General features: G+C 39.5%; 1 protein-coding gene across 2 annotated transcripts; it reads right to left on the minus strand.

Moving 5' to 3' along the window:
• Positions 1–4419: 4419 nt before the first annotated feature.
• LOC100587005 (X antigen family member 2) lies at positions 4420–11506 on the minus strand. Of its 2 annotated transcripts, XM_003276875.3 has the most exons (5): positions 11302–11506; positions 10424–10512; positions 9847–9952; positions 7859–7984; positions 4420–4534 (listed from the first exon to the last, which is right to left on the minus strand). In XM_003276875.3, the coding sequence occupies exons 2-5, from the start codon at positions 10502–10504 to the stop codon at positions 4512–4514; spliced, it is 336 nt and encodes a 111-aa protein (XP_003276923.1). In that variant the 5' UTR covers positions 10505–10512; positions 11302–11506; the 3' UTR covers positions 4420–4511. The 2 variants fall into 2 exon arrangements, with proteins under 2 accessions (XP_003276923.1, XP_012354213.1); XM_012498759.2 differs by lacking the exon at positions 4420–4534 and having other exon boundaries at positions 7386–7984.
• Between the last annotated feature and the right edge of the window lie 12586 nt (positions 11507–24092).

Below are 24092 nucleotides of genomic sequence, written 5' to 3' on the forward strand. Positions count from 1 at the left end.
ATGCTTAAGCAGGTGTGAATGGTGAATGTGGGAACGTTTGGGCAGGTGTGAATGGTGAATGCTGGAATATTTTGGCAGGTGTGAATGGTGAATGTGTAAGTGTTTGCAGTGGCTTCAGGATTCTCCTACTAATCATCTGCCTCAGGACTTCAAGGGGCAGATACATTTGGCAGACGTCTCCTGTAGTTGCCTGAACAGGCATATTTCACTGTACTCCAAATCTAGTATGATTTCCATGATAACTGTGTATTTTATGAGACTTGATTATTCTTCCATACTATTTTTTTACTGATGCTGAACACATATAATTTAATAACAAATGACTTCATGATAAGAAATTTCCAATACTATAATACTCTCACAAAATGCCTCATTCAAATCGAGGAGGGGTTTTAGCATTTTGTGAGAGTAATATAGTATTGGAAACAGGATGAGAGTGAAAGTGAGAAGTAATTCTCTCTTGGTCATGAATTCAGGTTTTGAAGTTCTCTCATCACTGCTCAGTTGCTCAGATATAGACATCATTACAAGGTTATTACATTAGTAGAAGAAGCAGGAGTGCTAGCTTATAAAATAGATACGATAATACCTCCACAAGGGCACTAAAAGTATTTCTATTCGTTTGTTAAGGCTGCCATCAAAAACTACCACTGACTGGGTGGCTTAAACAACAGACATGTATTTTCTCACAATTCTGGAGGCTACATGTCTGAGATCAAGGTGTCAGCAGAGTTGGTTTCTTCTAAGGCCTCCCTCCTTGCCTTGTAGTCCGCTGTTTTCTCCCGGTGTCCGCCTTAGTCCTCCCTCTGTATATGTGTGTGTCATCATTTCCTCTTCTTGTAAGGGCACCAGGCAAATTGCCTTAGGACCACTCTAATGACCCCATTTCACTTAATTACCTCTTTAAAGACCCCACCTATCTCAAATATAGTTACATTCTGTGGCACTAGGGGTTCAGACTTCACCATATGAATTTTGAGCAGACACAACTCAGCCTATATGGTACTAAAGACAGTATTAAAATAAGGCTGGGTGTGGTATGAATTTTGAGCAGAGACAACTCAGCCTATAACAGTATGACTGTTAGTTTTATATTAATACTGTTTATTTTTGAGACATAGTGATTCATCCAGAGGACAGAAGCAATCTGCTGGGAATTATCAGAGGTTCCCAAACCCGGTCTACCCGTGTCTGCCCTGGCATTCTCTGTTGCCCTTCTACATACAATGCTCTTAACTGAAGCCAGCCCCTCACCTCAGCTCAGGATCCATACCCCCCACCTTCCCAGGGGCTTTGCTCCTACAGTGATCACTCCCCTCTCCTGAACCATCAATGGCTCCCTCTATATTGGATCATTCCCAAAGCTAAGGGGGAACTCACCTTCTTCTCCCGTGTTCTTCTGTAGCTACTAACATGTTTATCTGCTGCCCTTCAAAGGAAAACTGCCTCAACTTATACGACTGACTTCATCGGAGTCAATTTTCAAAGTTATCTAGAAATGAAAATGAGCCAGAACAGCCCAAACCATTCTGAAGTATAACTTTGGGGAACTCACACTACCTAATATCAAGAGTCACATTAATTCTATAGTAATCAAGAGAATATGATATTGGGGAAAAAATCAACAGATCAGCAGGGAGTCCAGTAATGGACTCACAGACATGATAAACTGATTTTCAGAAAAGGCACAAAGGCAATGGAGAAATTATCTTTTGGAGAAATTGTCTTGTTTTACTCCTGCTACTTGGCCATCACATTCATTATTTTTATCCCCCTGGGTCCCTTCCCTGTGTTTCTCCTTTGCACTTCAGCTGTTCTTCTATTTAAGGGTCTTCTGCAAAGGTGCCCCCCTCCCCCCACCAACAGTGTGACAGCCTCCACAGCAAGTACCACGTATTGTTAGTTGGTCTTCTCATTTCCAGCATCCAAGACATTTCCTATAACATGGCAGTCATCTATGCATATCTGTTGAATTAAACTATCAATTTTTGTAATGACCCTAACAGAAAAGCATCCCCTCTATTTAGGAGTCATTATTGGAGAAGGTATGTTTCTAGGCACCTTACATATGGTTTTGTGTCAGACACTATAGGGCAAAGGCTCTGCCATGGTGTCTTGGAGATCTTGCAGGTCACCACACAGGACACGTAGGCAAAGCTAGACTGCAGGCTAACCTGAATGTCGGAAGAATACCTGGATTCCTTTTGTTGCAAAGGGAGATAGGCAGCATGGTGGGGGCTGCCACAGGTATTTTCTCACCAGCTCGCTATCTGGTTGGAGGTTGACATGAGACCATTCTTTATCCATTTCCCTACTTTCCATTAAGCACGGGCCTTTCCTCATCTTAGGGTACAACTGTGGAGTATAAAACTGCTCACTGCCTTAGGGTACAGCTGTGGGCTCCTCACAGGCAGAGAGACCCACCATCTGTGCTGTCATTGTATACCTCCGATTCAGTGTCATACTGTGGGACTGGGGACACAGTGCTGACACAATGCTGACCTTGCTTTTACTTTGCCTGCAATCAATCAACCATTTGGACCCATTTGGGCTCATTGTCTTCTTATCGGTCAAATCTATGGATGTGTGACAAGCCAAACTAACAACTATTGTGTTGTGTGGTGTTGGCTGACCAGAAGGACTTATTCTTCACGGCATCACACACAGCAAAGGGCACAGTGTTCGGCACATTCCATTGACTTAGGGTTGGCCTTGTCAGACTGTGTTTATTTACAAACCAACTTTAGAATTGATCCCATGTCTGACACCAGCTACCCCGGTTTTTAATTAACATATTTATTTAAATTAAGTAAGTTTCAGAAGTCAAATTCATTTAAAAAGGTAACTTGATACCCCTACTTGAAATTTAAGAGCAGTTATTACTTACTAAACATGTGGTTGTAAAGGCAAAGGGAATGAAAAAAAAATGGAATTTTAAAAGAAGAAAAGAAATATAATAAACCAAATTTATCTACAGTATATTGCCTAATCCATGTTATTTCATTTATTCTTCATAACAAGTATTTAGTGTAAATATTCTAATTTCTACTTTAGAAATGGGGACATTGCCTCACAGATTATAATATCTTGCCCACCCTCTCAAGGCCAGTGTGTAAGAGGCAGGATGGAATCCCATGGGTATTTCATGCCATAGCCTGTAAGGAGACAGTGTAGGTAGGACCCAAGTCATTTCGCTTCAGCAAGTTGCCCTGGTTGCTTTCCCCTTTCTTCTGCCTAGGCCCTAATTCTTTCATCCAGCTCCATAGCCTAGGGACTTCTCACATATTTTGTGGCAAGTGGGACACCCTTAGAAAAGATGCAGATGAGGGGACACATAGGGTGAGGTACGTAGGGAGGGGCAGGGAGTTTCCATGGCCTCTACGGGCATGCTACCCTCCATGTGTTCAGCTAGCCAGAAGCTCTCTGAACTATGTCTTTTGGGTTTCATGGAGGTTTTCATTATGTAGGCATGACTGATTAAAATGTTGGCTTGTCATTGGTGAACAACTTGACCTTCAGCCCCAACCTTCCCTGAAGTTTGGGCATGGGGCTGAAAGTCCCAACCCTCTAATTCCTCATCCTAGAGCTCCTAGGGGCTGCCAGACATCGGTCAACTCACTAGCATACAAAAAGGCATCACTTTGTAGGAGTTGTATGCCAGTAAGCACAGTCAAGGACCAAATATACATTTCACCATACCACACTTGTGTATCAGCTAACTCAGAATACAAAATATCAAAAATGATACTTTTTTTTTTGAAACAGAGTCTTGCTCTGTCATGGAGGTTGGAGTTGCAGTGGCGTGAACATGACTACCAGCATCCTCGACCACCTGGGCTCAAGGGATCCTCCCACCTATGCCTCCAGAGTAGCTGGGACTATAGTTACATTCATTCATTCATTCATTCGTTCATTGTAGTAGAGAGGGGTTCCTATGTTCCCCAGACTGGTGTCACTTTCCTGAGCTCTAGCAATTCTCCTACCTCAGCATCCCAAAGTACTGGGATTACAGGTGTGAGCCATTGCACCTGGCCACAATTGTCAATAGTATCAAAATACCTGGGAATGAAATTAACAGAAGAGGCTGGGCACAGTGGCTCATGCCTGTAATCCCAGCACTTTGGGAGGCCAAGGCAGGCAGATCACGAGGTCAGGAGATTGAGACCATCCTGGCCAACATGGTGAAACCCCATCTCTACTAAAAATACAAAAATTAGCCAGGTGTGGTGGAGCGCGCCTGTAGTCCCAGCTACTCAGGAGTCTGAGGCAGGAGAATTGCTTGAACCCAGGAGGCGAAGGTTGCAGTGAGCTGAGATCATGCCACTACACTCCAGCCTGGCGACAGAGCAAAATTCCATCTAAAAAAAAAAAAAAGAAAGAAAGAAAGAAAAAAAGAAATTAACAGAAGATATGCAAGACTTCTTTGGAGAAAAGCTTAAAACTTTATTAAGATATTTTAAAGTAAAATATCTAATATAAAAACAGTTTGTGTTGTTTCAGCTTATCTTCCTTTAAACCTGTGATTTCTCTTCACCTATAATAGAAACGTAACAGGTGGAACATTACTAGCAGAACTGTATTTAGATCACATTAAGATATGCAAATAACACCAAAGTTTTTGTTTTATACAGTGGACTAAGACCATAAGCCCAAGAGTCACCCTCTGGCTTACATTCAAGTAGAACTCTGTGGAGACTTTGGAGATAAACTTCCAAACATATACATCATTAATTTTTTTTTTTTTTGCTTTTAATTCTGTTTATGTGAAAATCATGACTTTTAAAAGCAAAGAGACAAAATCTGAGCCATTCCTGTGACTGCTTGGAGTATTTATTTATTTATTTATTTTTTTTATTATACATTAATTTTTTAAAACACATCCTGCTTTCTAGTGCTACAAGGAAACCAAAAGACAGTCCGAGGTCAGAACACATTAAATCAAGTGAACCTCTTAAAAAGGGATTTAATGTATAAAGCAAAAATTGTGTATAATTTTACTAAAAATATAACCAACACACACAAAAAAACTAAGAAAGGAATTTATAAAAAATGTATAATTTAATATTTTGGCTTGAAACTATGGTCTGGATGTCTAATAGGCTCCTGGAAATAGTATGAAAACTATCTTTTAAGAAAAGAGTTAATGTCACATTAGGAGCTGCATATGCGTGGTGAATAGAAAGGACAGTATTGCATTTGTTTTTTTCTCTATTGTGCCAAAGTGCAAAAATGTTGCTTTGGGTTAGTTTACCCTTCTGTAGATATTAAGGTATGGTAAACATCTGTCCCCAGTTTTCACCTATAGTCACCTATAGTGTTAATACAAATATCTCTTTTTACACTTGAAAAAATTCCCCTTTGTATAATTAATTATATGATCGCATTACCTTTAATCTATCATTATCATTCTTGATATCAAAATATGAAAGAGGTATATATCATGAACAGTATGGCACAAAAAAAAGAAATGGAAAGGGAAATGGAGACGTAGAGGAAGACATCTAGAATAACTAAATATTTATTTCTAAAAGTAAATGTTATCAAGGGACAACTGGCAAATTTCACAAGTTCATGCACAGTCTTTTTGATGAACAGATATTCAGGTACCACTGGGATATATTTAATAATGCATGCATTCCTAGCTTATCAACCATTTCATCTATATTCTGAAAATATTAGAGTTTAAGAATGTATTCACTTTCAGCTGGGCATGGTGGCTCACATCTGTAATCCCAGCACTTTGGGAGGCCAAGGCAAGTGGATCACCTGAGGTCAGGAGTTCGAAAACAGCTTGTGCAACATGGCGAAACCTCGTCTCTACTAAAAATACAAAAAATAGCCAGGCATGGTGGTGCGTGCCTGTACTCCCAGCCACTCAGCTGAGGCAGGAGAATCACCTGAACCCGGAAAGCGGAGGTTGCAGTCAGCCAAGATCATGCTGCCGCACTCCAGCCTGGGCGACAGAGCGAGACTCTGTCTCAAAAGCAAAACAAAACAAAATGAAAGAATGTATTTACTTTCAGTTATACTATATATTCAATATCTGTGTCTTCTTCATATTCTGTATTGTGCTTTTCCCATTTTCAAGACTGGGGAAACAAATTGATAGTCTATTCATAGCTATTTTTAAAATAAACAATGTGTTAAATGTATTACTTTTGGATTAGTTTTCCTAGTCCAAAATCTGGGTTCGTACCTGTCTGTTATTAAGTACCCCTCTCCTTTTCCATTAGGTTTATTCTGTTGCTCTTTTATTATTATATTGATTATGATTTTATCATGTGATTTGCTATCTACTCTAATAAGATGTGCATTTAAGGCTATGATCTTCCTGAGAATACAACTGAGGCTTGTTCAATCGGCTCCTGAAAACTATCTTTTAATGTAAATAGTTTAATGGAATGGTTCAGCAGTGCAGAGTAAAACATTTAGGTAATTTCTTCCCTAAACATGGAGTTCTTCCTTTAAATTCAGAAGCTCTTCTAATGAACAGTCAGCCATTTATAAAAAATATGTGTAAAAGATACTTATGTTGACTGCTCAAGAATTAGTACATTATAGTCTTTGAACTTTAAGTCCTATCATCTGATGTCTCAAGGCAGAAACCTGTAATATGTAACCTATGATATGGTTAGAGGTGATTATATCATATGCGTCTTTATTACACACAGTAGCTCATGAAGACTGACAGGAGAGCAAAAAGCATGCTTAGCACAGGCATCTTACACCCACCTTGAGCATCACTGACCTACATGCATTCTCCCTACTTCATCGGCCACAGAAAGTAGACTATCTCTTGCTATTTTATTATTCAGTCATTCAAGGCTTCACGGTGGGAAGGCTTTAAAATGCAATTATTCTTTTTTTTTTTGAGACGGAGTCTCGCTCTGTCACCCAGGCTGGAGTGCAGTGGTGCGATCTCGGCTCACTGCAAGCTCCATCTCCCGGGTTCAGGCCATTCTCCTGCCTCAGCCTCTCCTAGTAGCTGGGACTACAGGCGCCCGCCACCACGCCCTGCTAATTTTTTGTATTTTTAGTAGAGACGGGGTTTCACCGTGGTCTGGATCTCCTGACCTCGTGATCCACCCGCCTCGGCCTCCCAACGTGCTGGGATTACAAGCGTGAGCCACCGCGCCTGGCCAAAATGCAATTATTCTTTAAGAGCCAGATAATTCAGAATTTGACAAAATCCAAGAACACTCATTTAGGTCTCCATACTGGAAAACAAACATCAAGCAGAGTGCCTGCTCATTTTCTTAGGAGCAATGAAATCTCAGCTCAGATATTGTAATTGGACTGAGGCTGATTGTTAGGAAAAACAAATCATGGAAATCGGAATATCTTACTATTCTCTCCAACAGAACCAGAGCATGCAGAAATCAGCACTGAAATGGATTTTAATACATTTGATCTGCATTGACCATTTTCAATAACAGCAAAGATGGGTGTAGAATTTATGGAATTTGTCCAGATTCTCACAAATTGTCATAGAGCTGCTACTAGAATCTCCTTCAGTGCTCAACATATTTCACACAGTCTGGTATTACAAATGCATTATGTATTTGTTAAAAGCAGAAATTAGAAAATAATCTGAAAATTGTTAGCTGTTGGTTATACTCAGAAGTAAGAAAATGCTGTCATATTTGATGATTCAATATGGCTTTGACCCAATTTGTGTCTGTATCTGAGAGCATTTAAGTCTTGCAGTCAGGCATTTGGGATCTGAACTACCTTTCAAAGAAAGTGTGTACTTGAACACTGTTATTAAAGTGGCAGTAATGTTATCTCTCTATGATCGAAAGTATAATATTGTAAAAAATAGAAATCACATAACTTTGTGTCTTAATGAATAACACACCTGCTTCTGGCATTTTAAAGTGCTCTGCTTTTGGTAGAATCTTCCTCTTGACATCAGTACTATCTTCACATTCATCCCCAGTCTTTGTCTGACACAGATCCTGGAGATCGGTTTCCAGGTCAGGCACTAAAAAGTACAAAGGTTATGAACTTGAGTAGAAAAACATGAAGTATAAATAAGGAAGTAATAATATTCTATTCCACAGAGTTACGACATAAAAGCCTATAGGCTAGTGTGATAATAAATGTGATGCAAAGATGTCACACTTTTGTTTTCCTGTATTATGAATTCCTATTTTATTTGTTTTTTAATACAGGGTCTCACTCTGTCATCCAGGCTGGAGTACAGGGGTGCAGTCACAGGTGACTGCAGCCCTGACCTCCTGAGCTCAAGTGATCCCCCTGTCTCAGCCTTGTCAGAGGCTGAGATTGTAGGCACATGCCACCACCAAGGCTAATTTTTGTATTTTTTTGGCAGAGAAAGTTTTTTGGTGTTTGCCCATGTTGCCCAGGCTAGTTCCTAACTCTCAGGCTCAAGAGACCCACCAGCCTCGGCCTTCCAAAGTGCTGGCATTACAGGTGTGAGCCAATGTACCCGGCCTGAAATCTAATTTAAAATGACAATCTAAGGATAAATCACACTACACCCTCATTTGCTATACTTTGCCAGTGTGCATTATAAAGAGAGAGTATCAACTATGTAAGATATCAGAAGTTTGCTGCATGAATAGCATTTTAATGATAACTCAAAGATAATTTTCTGAAAGACTAGATCAATGTATTCCTGGGCTTATGACAAAAACTTACAATTGTGACAACCATATCTTGTTGAGGTAACTTGAAAATTATTTGGTTAAAATTAATTAAAATTATGCTTAGGTCCAAAGGCCCTACATGTAACTTTTCATAAATAAATCCCATTGAGAATATAGTACCAAAAATAAGAGGAAAATCACAGTTTTCCCATGAGAGTTCAGGAAATTGAGTGAAAGAAAGTAATGAGTGTTGTTGACAGTCATATTCTGGAAACCTCTTAACCGTGAATTGCTAAAATAGTCCATGGCCCAAATTCTGTCAACTTTAGCTTGAAAATGCTATCTGTTGATGACACAATTTCTGTTTCATGATAATTTTATCATACTTTGGTTTTCTAATTATAGAAGTATTTAGGCGACTTTTAAAAGTTCCTTAAAAAACATACTAATATACCTACCTGTGTGCCAGTGTCCTGAATTATCCACCTTTTACCAAACATACTGTTAAAAATATTGATCAAAGGGAACAGTGGCTGTCATTCATTGAGCCCTTTTCCGGATTTGCTATCCCGCTTCACTGAATTTGTTTTCTCCTGAGCCAATACTCAAGTACTTTACAGTACAGACACATTCGAGTATTAAGCATTTTAAGCAAAATAATTCAATTTTCTAACAACGTAGATGTTAGGAAGAACACAGACCTTGGAACGTAATATGAATTCTGTCTCCATGACTCAAGCGTTCTTGGTAAGCCTCAATCTCTGAGCGACCATTTCCTTTTTATAAAATAGGGCTAATATCCCTATGCAAATGGGCTTTATTCAGGGTGTTATAAGATAGGGTGGCTTGGCACTCCATATGTTATAAAAGGGTGCTTATAACACTGTGGACACCATGGCTGAGCCAATCATACAGCAACATTCTAAGAAGATCTAATTAATCAAGTGAAATAATGTATATTTTGATACATCAATTAAACAGTTTCATCTGATTTAGCAAGGGATGTATTTTCAAGCATACAAAATAAATCTTGAAAAAAAGAGAAGATTTATTATATCCAGGGACTGCATGAAGCTGCAAACTATACTCTTCACTTTTCCAGCCTACTTTGAGCAAATGTTTGAGATCTTTTCCTAATGTTTTCTTTCCTCCTATTACTGGTCATGGCATAAGGCATGATGCACACATAGGCCTCCTTCCCCCTATAGATATTATTTCTTTCCTTTCCCAGCACCTTGAATCTCAGCTGCACCCTGATCATCTTCTCTCTTCTGATCAGGTGTAGGATCCCGACTTTTAGTGGGTGGTTTCTCTTCTTTAGGCTCTTCACCACTGGGTTCCTGGGACAAAGGGGAGGCGGTATGTGTTCAGATAAAAAGTTTTGTTATTAATACATGTCAATAATACAAATATACAGAATACACAGGTATTTCTCAACATAAGTAAGTCTAAAGACACTTCTCCAACACTGTTCCATATACTTATTCTTCACAAAGTTACTTTTCCCAAAGAGAGGTTACTCTAAGACAGTTACCCTCAAAGGCTTTGGAAGCCATTTTAATCTATGTTGGGATGGATGTGTGCAATCTGTTATCAGTAAGCATGAGGAGGAAGTCATGGTGGGGAACACAAGATTATCCATGCAGGCAAAACCAGATTGTAATACTCTTGGATTAGTCTTTCCTTCATGAGATGTGTGATCATTTTTATCAACATGGAAGTCCTTTATCAGTGTATCTATACTCGTTCAACAACACTATCACAAAAGAAATTTCTGCTAATAAAAAACATCAAAATATTAAAGCACTCACAAGCATAGCCCCAATCAGCTCAGGAGGCTGTAAACTTCTTCTTGGCCTAGGCCTATATGTTGATCTTCCTCGCCAACTCATATTTCACTCTGCAAACAGAATACTGTGATTGGGAAAGTGCGTTTGAGAGGATAGCTATATTTGACCACTTTCATGGCCAAATGTTAAATTTCAGTTTTTAAAAAAGTTTGGAAATAATTTGAAAGTAAGTCCCAGGGCAACTAGAAGTGTGTACATCTTCTGAATCGAATGCTTGCAAAGCCACTTAAGTTGGGCCATCTAGCAGAGCAATGTCTTAATGCTCCTGGCAAAAGATACAGGATATTTCCGATGAGATTTGGTTTCACAGCTGGATTCTCCATAGTGGAGACATTTAAGTTTATACAGCTAGAGAATTAAAACTGCAGTGACCACGGCTTTCGTCACACACCCATTTGTTTGGACGATTTCCCTCCCTAAAATCAAAGTTTTGTTGGAAAGCACAGTCCTGCCCATTCGAACCTCCAGGGTGGAGTTGAGAAGTTGTGACACATGGCTGGACGCTCCTCGCTGGACGTTTCTACCCAGAGCTCTACAGACCTCGGGGTCGCAGTCACCAGCTCATAGCATTCCCACTTCCCAGACCCCTTTCTTACCACTTACACAGCCCATTCCTGGGTCCCTACCAAGAAGTCTGGAATCTGTCCCGTTGGGAGTTCCAGTCACTTCTGGGACTCAGATACCTCCAACAGCACCCCCAGCATTCACCCCATCTTCATCTGGCTCCCCTTCACTCCGCAGCCCACCTTCCTTACGACCTAGAGGCTCTTTACCCTCTGAGGCCACAGACCATGCCGCCTGACCCTCTGGAAGCCCGCTCACTCCTCACATTCACTCACATTTCAATTCCTGGGAGGACTGGCCTGCAGACCTATAGGCTGAGTCTCAGTAGGAGAGAAAGAGTCCAGACGGCTGATACGTGACCCTCACACTCTCACAGCTCCCCAGCCGTCACCACGTGGGCAAAGGGGTCGAAGGGAAGATGCCCAGTGAACATGCACACTGAGGCAGGTGTCCAAGGAACATGCACACTGAAGTCGGTGCCTGCCTTCTGTGCTGCAGTGCCCCGCCTCGCCCCACCCCATCCCGCGTCACGCAGTCCTCCCTGCCCTCCCTGGTTCCCACTGAGGACTCTGGAATGCATCGTCTGTAAGCAGTTTCATATGCCTCGGGGACTCAAATACCACAAATAGTTTCCCCCTTCAAAACTCACTACTTGTTTACCTGACCCTCCTCCCATCTATGGTCCTTCTTCCTCCCTTGTCTGGCACCCCCACCACAGCAAGGCCATGGCTGCATCGCTGCGTGTTAGAAGGACGGGGACCTCAAAGCCCTTCCACCAAGGAGGCCATGGACCGTGCCCACAGGCTCCTCACACTCACTCACACTCAAACTTCTAGGACTACTGATCTGCAGACCTACTGGCTGACTCCTAGTCGGCAAGACAGAAGGAAGTCACGATGTCTCTTTGCACAGCTCTGCAGGGACAGAAGGCAGACAGTAAGGCGCATGGGCAACAAGGGACTTGGGAAGCAAGGGGTGTTCACACTGAGTCAGGCACATGCAAGGCCAGCCAGGGTTTTCCCACTGTCCCCAAACCAGAATCCCCAGTATGTTTGTAGTAGAAAGGAAAGGACTTAAGAGATATTTTTTTTCTCTCTCTCTCTTGTCCTACCATTCTCATGTATCCAGAAACTTTGGGAACAGAGAGTCCCATGTCACCCTTAGTGGTTGATGTGTCTCAGAAAGACCTTTTGTGAGAGAAATAAATTATTTTAATGTCTATATTTATACATGCTTTTTTTTTTTTCGTCACCCTGTCTGGAGGGCAATGGCATGACTTTATCTCACTGCAGCCTGAATCTCCTGGGCATAAGCAATACTCAAGACACAGCCTCCCAAGTAGTTGGGACTACAGATGTGTGCCACCATGCCCAGCTATTTTATTTATTTATTTACTTAGAGACAGAATCTCACTATGTTGTCCAGGCTGGTCTCAATTTCTGGGGTCGAGTGATCCTCCCACTTTGGCCAATTTTTATTCATGCTTTGATTAATCACTTCCTTCTCTGGTCTGAAGTTTTCTGCCATGCTACCAATGAATAGAACCACTTCTTTAGACTAAATAAATTAACACATCTTCCTTTTTTAGGTTGTATTATTGCACATTTTAATCTCTGGACTGGTAACATTTCCCTGAATATACCTGTAGGTCATTCAGACAGTGTATGGTTCAGAAATATCCATACATATGATGTGGTTTGACTCTGTCCCCACCCAAATCTCTCCTTGAATTGTAGTTCCCATAATCCCCAGGTGTCATGGAAAGGACCCTGTGGGAGGTAATGTAATCATGGGGGTGGTTACCTTCATGCTGTTCCCCTGATAGTGAGTAAGTTCTCACAAGATCTAATGGTTTTATAAGGGGCTTTTCCCCTTTTGCTCATTCTTCTCTCTCCTGCTGCCATGTGAAGAAGGATGTGTTTGCTTCCACTTCTTCCGTGATTGTTAAGTTTCCAGAGGCCTCCCCAGCCCTGCAGAACTATGAGTCAATTAAACCTCTTTCCTTTATAAATTACCCACTCTCAGGTATGTCCTTATAGCAGCATGAGAACGGACTAATACAACATTGGTCCTAGGATTTAGACTTAGTCTATTGTGACATGATGTACAGCAGTGGTGACTATGCTCATCATATACTCTACTCCCCAAATATCAGCCAAATAACCTGTTCATAAGACAGCGCTGACATTATTTGCATAAAGCTATAAGGTAGAGCACCACCTCCACAGAGGCACTAGTATGTCAGATGTGGAAGGGCTTTGGGTATATTTGTTCTGCTTTTCATGTCCGGTATAAAGTGGGTATTTTAAAGTGGGGGATGGTTTTGTTAGAAGTGGGTAGGAATGATAATGATTTAGGATTGGTGGATGCAACAAGACTTTTTAGGCAAGGGGTTCAAAGAGTTTTGGGATTGAAAAATGTCATTTGACACTTTTTATTGAGGAGTTGATGGATCTTTCAGGCAATTGCTGGAAAGAACAATAAAGTTTTTTTGAAACTTTTATTTTCCTTGGTAAGAGATTCCTGTATTAGTAAAATTATGATAATGAAGCCAGTGGAATATAAACTCTCGTTAATGTAGACAGTAAACTGTGTCCATGACTCCTGTTCTTATTACTTTTATATTACCTAGCAGTTTAATGTGGGGAATAGTATATGGAAGGGAAGGATAGGAAGGGAGCCCTGATCAGAATGTAGCGTTTTATAAATAAATTAGGATATATTGTTGAACTGACATCTATATATTCTATCTAGTTGAGCTTCTTTTTTTTTTTTTTCTTTTGAGACAGAGTCTCGCTCTGTTACCCAGACTGGAGTGCAGTGGCACTATCTTTGGCTCACTGCAATATCTGCCCCCCCAGGTTCAAGTGATTCTCCTGCTTCAGCCTCACAAGTAGCTGGGATTATAGGCACATGCCACTACTCCCAGCTAATTTTTGTATTTTTAGTAGAGACGGGGTTTCACCATGTGGGCCAGGCTGGTCTCGAACTCCTGACCTCAAGTGATCCGCCCACCTCGGCCTCCCAAAGTGCTGGATTACAGGTGTCAGCCACCGTGCTTGGCCACAGCTGCACTCCTTTAAGGAAATACCCTGAGTAGGAAAAAAGAGATTCCTCAATCTCTCTCTCCAAACAGCGGCTTGAGTAGTCATTGTAATTCTCAAAGTTTATTTAAGGAGTGAGGGCAGTCATAAACTATTATTTAGTTTATCTGTTATCTTTTTTGTTTTTTCTTGGCAAGGCCTTTGTCATTACTAAATTTTACTTGCATTTTTCCCTTATTAACTCCTGTTTTTAGTATAGTGCACTCAGAAATGTTCAAAGAATTAGAGATAGTGACATCTGGGTTTAGATTTTCTGTGAGCATCTAATTAGCAAATGGTCAAAGTCATGCCATCAGATGGCTGGATGGATGTGCTTCACAAGGACCTGGACTTTAATGATTCCTGAGTGGACGCACTCCAGCTTCAAAGGGCAGGTTTTAACTTCCTCCCAAATTTGAGCTTCCTCCTGTTATTCCCATGGCAGGTGACCTTGGTCCAACTGGATGAGTTCAAAGGACCATAATTGGAATGGGATGGGAGCAAGTTGTGAAGTAGCCCTTGTGACACTCACAGGAAGCAGCAGGAAGTATGAGAAACTCTTTAGAGGCAAGAAGACTTGCCTGATACATGACGCTAGCAACTCTGAGGGCCGCTAAAGGAGAAGTTGGAGCTGAGACCAACACAGCCCATCTACCTGTGGGTGGGCTCACTTTCCCACATGACAAGACCTTCCCATCCTCCAAGCACTGGAATATGAACAAACTTAGATTTCCACAGGACTGTGGGTGGGTGGGACAAAGTCTACAGATTCTGAGCAGCTGGCAGTTTTCAGAGTACCATAGTAAACACTGTTACCTGAGCTCTTCAGATTGCTTGTTGGTTGAGGTCAAATTATTTACTACCTACCATGTTAAGTGCAAGTCCCCTATTTGCCTCATCAAATGGGAGCACAATAGGGAAATGGAGGTCCCTGTGCCTTCACAGGGAGGTCCTCGTGAATGGATGCAATTCATGACATTCAGCTATGCTGCAGCCCAAACAAAGCCTCCTCATGATACCAAGAGGACAAGAGGTCACATGTACTTTCTGTCCCTTTTGCATGTGATTTTATGTCTGTCCAAGTAACACTTCACCTGTGCAAAACAGACATGGTTATCTGCTGATGGAACACACATTTCCTCTGTAATTACGTATTTCGTGGTAGCCTTTGTGGCCCGTATCAAGGACCACGTTTTTGGCCAAGTGCAGTTGCACACGCCTGTAATCCCAGCAATTTGGGAGGCCGAGGTGGGTGGATCACTTGAGGTCAGGAGTTCGAGATCAGCCTGGCCAACATTGTGAAACCCCATCTCTACTAAAAATACAAAAATTGGCCAGGTGTGGTAGTGCAGTCCTGTAATCCCAGCTACTTGGCAGGCTAAGGTGGGAGAATCCCTTGAAACCGGGAGGCAGAGGTTGCAGTGAGCCAAGATTGGGGTGACAGAGGGAGGCCCTGTCTCAAAACCAAAACAAACAAACAAACAAAAACGACCATTTTTTTCTGAAAAGACTGAATTCCCAAGGAGGAAGACAACATTGGGTTCTCATGTGTATTTTCATATACTTCTATAATAACACTTATTAACCATTGAGGATATCTTGTGAAAAGCCTTTAATCTTTTCCATACTGGTTTGTCATCCATAGTGATTCATAAGATTAATGTTGTCCTCCGCAAACAGCATTTTAAAGAAATGAGATAAAATAAATTAGTAAATAACATTCACTGCATATAGAATATTCAAACAGACTGCACACACACATACACATACATATATTTATTTCCCTACTGAATTATATACAAACTATGTATTTCCCATGAATTGTAATTTAAAAAGTTTGAAGGTCATTACTTTAGAGGTTATTGGACAAAATGTCTAGGGGCCATTTCTTTAGCCATTGATGAGGATGATAGATTAAGACTTGCTCAGAGCAAGTTCACTGTTGTCTGTAGCTTTCTACATAATGCTTGAAATAGCTCTGAGTGATGTTTAAATTTGTCAGTTTTACTGTGAGCGTTTGACTCTCAGCAAACTCACTTGTGAACTCGTGAGTTGGTGAGAAGGAAGGCTGATGAGTTGTGGGGCTTTACTTCCTACCATGTCTTTCTGCAGCTGCAAGGTGTGTTCGTGTGTGTGCTTCTGCACTCGTCTGATGGTGCTTTGATATGTTCCCTTTTATTTCCCCCTTTATTATTGATTGTGTCTTATGATTCCTATTATGTACTTCATCGGCATCCAGTGACAGCAACATCTGTGGTATTCAGTGTTGATAAATTTTACATGTATTCAAAGATATTTTCAAGCATGAGTATTTATTCTTAAAAACTTTTCCTTAAGTAACTGGAGGAGTTCAATGCAATTACATATCAGTATTTGATGTTAGATCTTATTGGGCAACAATCCTGCTAAATTTCTAATCGTACTAATTCCTGTTACACCTGAGCTTTTATGTCACCATAATGCTTAGATAAATGACACATTGACTATGACAAAGATGAAAGATTTTTAACAAATCAACTTGAGAAATATGCAATCATGGAATATTTGGAAGCATTCTCCTCTTATAACTGATGCAAAACAGGTGGACCCAGATTTGGAGCTTAGCCCAGGAGGGTTATTGGCTTTCCCAGGGGAGAATTCAAGTGTGAGCTGGTGGTGTTAGACAACAATAGTTTTATTGAATAGTACTTCTCCTTTCCAAGTAGGGCTAAGTCACAGGCAGTGAGCCAGGAGTCAGTAACCTATGGGCTCTTGGCAACTGTATTTATACTCATTTATACCCACTTTAAATTATGAGTCAGTTTAATGCAAATTGAAGGTTGGGTTATTTAGAGCTTTCTAGGAAAAGGTGCCAGCTTCTGTGTCATTGCCATGGAAAGTGGTAGTAACTAACTTCTGGGTGGTTGCCATGGAAAGGGGTGGTAACTTCTGGAATGTTGCCACGTCGTTTAAACTGTCATGAGTCTGTTTTACGCTAATAAGCAATGAATGCAGCTAGGGATTGCTCTTATCGCCATCTGCTGGTTCATGCGGGTTTCTTCACTTCATCCTCTCGGGACCAGGAATTAAGTCCTGCGTTTCTTCTACTTAAAACTACAGAGGGAATGTAGTGTTTTCTTTCTCATTAAAATCAGGTGTCCCTTTAATTATTCTTAGCATATTTCTCATTGCATACAGTCATTCAAAGTTTGTATTTTATACAAAGTCTTGTCCTAAATCTTCTATTCAGCTTCACTTTCAGCTTAGGATGTTTAGGAAGACCAAGTAGCCAAATTTGATGCCAACAAGATTTCCGGGATCCCTGTTCTAGGTGTGATCCTTATCATTCTTATGTGACCATCATATCTAATCAATGACACATCATCAGTACTATAAGCAAGCCATAACACTTGGAGTTGTGGTTATCATGAGCATTCGCTTTCAATGATAGGTAATATTTTTAGATGTAACTCTGAATAAAAATCTATTTATATGCTAAATATATTGCTATACTGCTAGTCAGTGAAAGTACGAATGTATATTTGTCATAAGTAGAGTAGCATTCTGAAATAATTAATGATGATTATAAAAACTCTTAATATTATGTTTAGAAACAAAGAAAAAGGTTTCAAATGATTAGTTGGGAAATAGATTGACAGTTCCATAAAATATTAAGAGAGCGTATGCGAGTTTGAAAATATTTGGAAGAATGTTATGTGCTTTTTAAGCGGACCAATGTTTCTAAAATGTATGCATGATAACATAAATATGTCTTTACATTAATACAAATTATTTTAAACATAATTTAAAACATTCTTTTGTATCTTGAGTTTTTCATGTTGCTTGTTGAAAAATTACAAAACAGAAAATTATAAACAAAAAAATCTCAGCAATGGGTGATTTATAAAAATGCCCATTTCACTGCATCATTATGAAAAACATCCATGGGGTATTTCTTGTTTTTTCAAAAATAAGTGTTTTCTAATTTGATTGAGAAAATTTAATGTCATTTTTACTTTATTTTTCATTCTCAGATTACTAGAAAGTGTGTAAGTGATCATATATCTTTGTAATTTGAACTGTTTGGGTTCTAATTTTCTACTTTATTTTTATATCTATTTTTATTATTTCCACTGAGCTTTATTTTTTATTTTTTATTTATTTATTTATTTATTTATTTATTTTTGAGAAGGAGTCTCGCTCTTTCACCCAGGCTCGAGTGCAGTGGCGCGATCTCGGCTCACTGCAGGCTCCGCCCCCCGGGGTTCACGCCATTCTCCTGCCTCAGCCTCCCGCGTAGCTGGGACTACAGGCGCCCGCTACCTCACCCGGCTAATTTTTTGTATTTTTAGTAGAGACGGGGTTTCACCGTGTTAGCCAGGATGGTCTCGATCTCTTGACCTCGTGATTCGCCCGCCTCGGCCTCCCAAAGTGCTGGGATTACAGGCGTGAGCCACCGCGCCCGGCCTGAGCTTTATTTTTTTTTCATTTCAAAGGTTTTTTTTTTTCTTTTCTTTTTTGAGACAGGGTCTCACTTTATCGCCCAGTCTGGGGTTCACGGTGTAAACATGACTCACTGCACCTTATACCTCCAGGGCTTAATCCTCCTGTCTCAGCTCCCCAAGTAGCTGGGACAACAGTTGCACACCACCACGCTCGGCTAATTTTTGTATAGATGGGGTTTCACCATGTTGCCTAGACTGGTCTCGAACTACTGAGCTAAAGCAATCCACGCCCCTCACCCTCCCAAAGTGTTGGGATTACAGGCGTGAGCCACTGTTCCCGGCCCATTTCAAGACTTTCGTTGGTGTGTGTGTACAAAGAATATTTACACTGTCATATTATATAAGGAATAATTTTTCTGTTTACATATTGTTTCAAGGTTGTTGATGACTTTCATTATTTTTTCTTTTTTAAGAAATGTTTCATTAAAACAATGTGATGTTTTGATATATCTGTACAATTTAAGAGATGAGTAAATTATAAAAGACTGGATAGAAGTGCAACAAATTGTTTACCACAGAGTGGTGAAATTGTGGATGTTAGTTTTGATTCTGCTATTCCATATTTTATAAATTTCTATAAAAACCATCTACTACTTTTTAATCAGAAAAGAAATAATATTTAACATCAATAAAATTAATATTAAATTTCTTTACAGAGTATACAACCACAAATCTTTGATGAAATAAATAGTAATGTGCTATCTTGAGTACATTTTCTTGGTAAAGACAATTTTCCTTTTTAGGTATCATTTGGTGGGTGGAGGATAGAGAGAACCTTGGATTCTGATTTTGCTTGGTTAAAGTTAATGGAATGTAGCTTTTTGTGCCAGAAAGAAGGCTATGATATTTGCTATAATAGTATTTCCTGACATTTATCCCATCTTTATCTTTATTTGTTTTATCACTGCAGTGAAGGCAAAGAATCATGGTGTTCAGTCAGCAGACAAGAAACAAAAGTTCATCACTCTGAATGCTCAAGGATATCTCTCCTTTTCAGAGTAGCCACTTAGGAGTCTGTCATCTGTAAATTTGCCTTAGCCTCTTCCAAATATATTTATATTTTCTGATGTATCATTATGTACACGGGGTTCAGAAATTGGCTATTTTTATATAACTCTTTTTGTGCAAAACTTACATAGGTTAGCTCCTTTACTAACTCCCAATCTTCTCCACTATCATGACTCTAGAGCCAGTCCCTTTTCTGTGAAAGCAGCATCAATGACATTGATTCTTCTACTAATGGGTTCTCTGGTTTAACTATTATAACAACCTGAAGGAACCAAAAACCTGTGGCACGTGTCTTAGTGGGCACTGAGCTAAGAGATGAAAGAAGTTCCCTCTTATTTTTTTCTACCTTATACTCATTGAATAGCACATTTAAAAGAAATTTCTAAAATTAAAATTGGAATAAAAACATTATAAAACTGGCATTGGCTACATCATGCAACTCCAAACCGTTAACAATTGTGAGAAACTTTCTCCCCCAAAAAGTGAAAATTACCTTTTTACTTTGCTGTTTTTAATAGCAAAGGTGCGTTCCTGTAGTCCCAGCTACTCCGGAGGCTGAGGTGGGAAGATCACTTGAGTTTAGAAGGTCTAAACTGCAGTTGGCCTTGATCATATGACATAGAGAGACCTTGTTTCAAAACAAAAGCAGGACAAAACAAGGCAAAAGATCTGAATAGGTATTTCTCAGAAGAAGATACACAAAGGGCCAAGAGATATATGAAAAAATGCTCAACATCACTAATCATCAGGGAAATCCAAATGAAGACCACCAATAAGATCTCATCTCACACCCGTTAGAGTGCCTATTATCAAAAGGATGAAAGTTCTGGTGAGAAAATGGAACACTTGTACATTATTGCTGGCTATTAATATAGCCATAAGGGAAAAGAATATGGAGGTTCTCCCTCAAAATTGCTAGCCCACTACTGGATATATATCCAAAGGACATGAAATCAGTATGTTGAAAAGATATCTGCACTCCCATGTTTATGAAGCATTATTTACAACAGCCAAGATATGGAATTGCTGCAGGACAAGTGAGCCTCAATATTGTGGCTTAGTCTAGGATGATTCTTGACTTCACCCAGGAAAGAATTCAAAGGTAAGCTAGTGGTGTTAGACAGCAGTCTTTTATTGAATGGTGCTGCTGCTTACAGAGCAGGGCTAACTCATAGGCAGTAAACCAAGAGTCAGCAACCTATGGGGTCTTAGCAACTGTATTTCTACTCACTTATACCCACTTTCAATTACATGTATATTAAGGGTGGGTTAATGCAAATTTAGGGGCAGGGGCAGGTTATTTCGAACTCTTTAGGAAAGGGCTGGTAACTTCTAGCCCATTGCAATGGCAAGCTGTTGTAACTTCCGGGTTCTTGCCAAGGCATTTGTAAACTATGATGCTGCTGGGTGGGAGTGTCCCATGCTAACAAGCAAGGAGGGCAGCCAGGGATCACTCTCCTGGCCATCTGCTAGTTTCTGCCAGTTTCTTCACTTTATCCTGTCTGAATCAGATCCTGTTTTATTTTATTTTAAAAAATTTTTCTAGACAGAGTCTCACTCTGTCACCCAGGCTGGAGTGCAGCGGTGCGATTTTGGCTCACTGCAACCTCTGCCTCACGGGTTCAAGCGATTATCATGCCTCAGCCTCCAGAGTAGCTGGGATTATAGGTGCACGCCACCATGCCTGGCTATTTTTGTATTTTTAGTAGAGATGGGTTTTCACCACGTTGGCCAGGCTGGTCTCGAATTCCTGACCTGAAGTGATCCTCCCACCTCAGCCTCCCAATTCAGATCCTGTTTTAGTCAACAGGGTTATAGCCAGAAACAAGTCCTGCTGGTCTCCTACCTCAGATATATGTTTGTGTATTCACCTGAGCCCTGGGCCAAGTTTCCCAGATTGAGACCATGGCATCATAAAGCTGGATGCTTTACTGAGGGGATAGGGTAAAAGCAAAAAGTAATCCATACTTTTCAATATGTGAGTAAATAAATAAATGGATAAAAATGTATGCAATAATATAAAGCAGAATAATAGATATTAGATTAATACGGGGTCACCAAATTTTTCTTTAAAGGGCCTGGTAGTAAATACTTCAGTTTTTGTGGGCCACATCGTTTCTGTGGCATATTGTTGTGTTTTTAAAAAATAACACTTTAAAGTGTAAAAAAAATCCTTATCTCCAAGGCTGTGCAGAAATAAGCCATGGGCTGGATTTAGCTTGCAAGCCATACTCAGCTCCTCCCTGGATTATATTTTAATTCAAATATTTGAATACTGTATTTTTGTACCGGTAGTCAAAATATTGACAAAGGAGAGCTCTACTTCCACATAAGATGCAGAAAGCCTCAACAGAAAGTCACTTTACCCCTAACAATGAGAAAAAGCCTAATAATCTATGACATTACAGTTTTTTATTAGATCGTCAGAGAGCTGAGGTAACAAGTCAGCCACATTCTCATGATATATGTTCCATGATATAAAAGGGTGACAAGTCATTCTGAGGAGAGATGAGACACACAAACTGCATCACCTCTGGCACAGCATGTGTGGGAGAAATGACAGCCATAAAAGTGGGTAAGAAGGAAACAACTGAAAATGTAACACATTCATAAAGGCCAAACACAGGCAATTGGGAAAGCTGGACTCCCTGGAAGTCTCAGACACAAGTGGAATCCACGTTCACAGACAGAATGAGATCCTGTCTCAAAAAAAAAAAAAAAAAGTCAGAGTTTATAAAACTGGATAAAAAAAGTAAGAACAAATTATATACTGTTAAAAAGAACCCCAGTTAGAAATAAATAAGTTAAAAGTAAAGGATGGACCTTGAGAATATGAATCACATAAAAACTAGAGGTACTAAATTAAGACCTCACAAAGCATACTTTATAGTGGAGAGTATTACAAGGAATGAAGTGGGGCTTCACACAACAATCATAGAGGGGTGCATTTATTGAGAAGGCATAAAACCATGAATATGTATGCAACTTCAAAATATATGCGAGGAAAACTGATACATCAGAAAGAAGAAATAGACACATCTGCAGTTATAATTGAAGACTTCAACATTCCTCCTAGCAACTGGTGGAAACAAAAGCTCAGGAGATATATATATATATATATTTTTTTAAATAATACTTTAAAATGTAAAAAAAAATCCTTATCTCCAAGGCTGTGCAGAAGTAAGCCATGGGCTGGAGTTAGTTTGCAAGCCATACTCAGCTCGTCCCTGGATTATATTTTAATTCAAATATTTGAATACTATATTTTTGTGCCAGTAGTCAAAATATTGACAAAGGAGAGCTCTACCTCCACATGAGATGCAGAAAGCCTCAACAGAAAGTCACTTTAGCCCTAAAAATGAGAAAAAGCCTAATAATGTATATATGTATATAGATATATATAGACATAGATACATATATATAATATCTATATATATAGAGAGAGCATTATCCACCAGCTTGGCCTAATTGATATTTTTAGAACAACAGCAGAATACCTATTCTTCTCAAGTGTACATGGAATGTTCACCAAGATAGATGATATTCTGGGCCGAAAACCAAATCTCAACAAATTCAGAAGGAATGAAATCTTACAAAACATGTTCTGTGACCATAAAATATTTGAAATAGAAATTATTTATAGAAAGATATGTGGAATCCATGAACTATTAGAAATTAAACAATACTTTTAAGTAATTCAGAGTGCAAAGAAGAAATTACAAGGAAAATTTAAAGATGAAAACACAAAATATCAAAACTTGCAAGATGAAACTAAAACAGTGCATAGAGGGAAACTTATAGCATGAAGTACTTACACCAAAAAGGAAGAAAAGTTCCAAATCAACTATCTAAGCCTCCACTCTAGGAAACTAGAAAAACAAAATGTACCCAAAGCAAGAAGAAGGAAAAATTACTAAAGATATGAGGAGAAATAAGTTAAACAGAAATGAGAACTTCAACTGGAAAAAAATCAGTGAAACCAGAAGTTGTTTAATTGAAAAGATCAGAAAAATTAATAAACCTTTAGCCAGACTGATGATAGAAAGAAATACTAGAGGACATATCAATACAGATCCTTCAGATATTAAATGTATGATACATTATGAAAAATGTTATCAAAAAAAGGAATTTTTTAATTTAATGGGAAAGTTCCTCAAAGGACCCTAGCTTACAAAACCTATTCAAAAATAAATAGATGACCTATATATCTATATAAAAATAAAAAGAATTCACTAAAAACAACAAATAAATAAAACAAAGATTTTTCTCAAATAAACTTCAAGTTTCTGGTGACTTCATTGGCTAATTGTGCCAAGCGTTCTGCCAAACGTTTGTGGAAGAAATAATTCCATACTGGGAAAGGGAGGTGGAAAAAAAATTAATGTCAATTCTACACAAACTCTTCATGAAAATTGGTGACAGATCACACTTTCCAAAGCACTTTACAGAGCTGGCGTCAACCTGATATCAAAACCAAACGTTATGAGAAAA

This window comes from Nomascus leucogenys, chromosome X (assembly GCF_006542625.1).
Source record: "Nomascus leucogenys isolate Asia chromosome X, Asia_NLE_v1, whole genome shotgun sequence".
Classification (NCBI taxonomy): domain Eukaryota; kingdom Metazoa; phylum Chordata; class Mammalia; order Primates; family Hylobatidae; genus Nomascus; species Nomascus leucogenys.

Excerpts from the sequence above, each read along its gene's own strand:
- LOC100587005 (XM_012498759.2), bottom strand. The coding sequence starts at position 10,504 with ATGAGTTGGCGAGGAAGATCAACATATAGGCCTAGGCCAAGAAGAAGT. Across the intron at positions 9,953-10,423 it reads AGCTGATTGGGGCTATGCTT|GAACCCAGTGGTGAAGAGCC; the intron begins GTGAGTGCTTTA and ends CCTTTGTCCCAG. Across the intron at positions 7,985-9,846 it reads GGGTGCAGCTGAGATTCAAG|TGCCTGACCTGGAAACCGAT; the intron begins GTGCTGGGAAAG and ends TGTACTTTTTAG.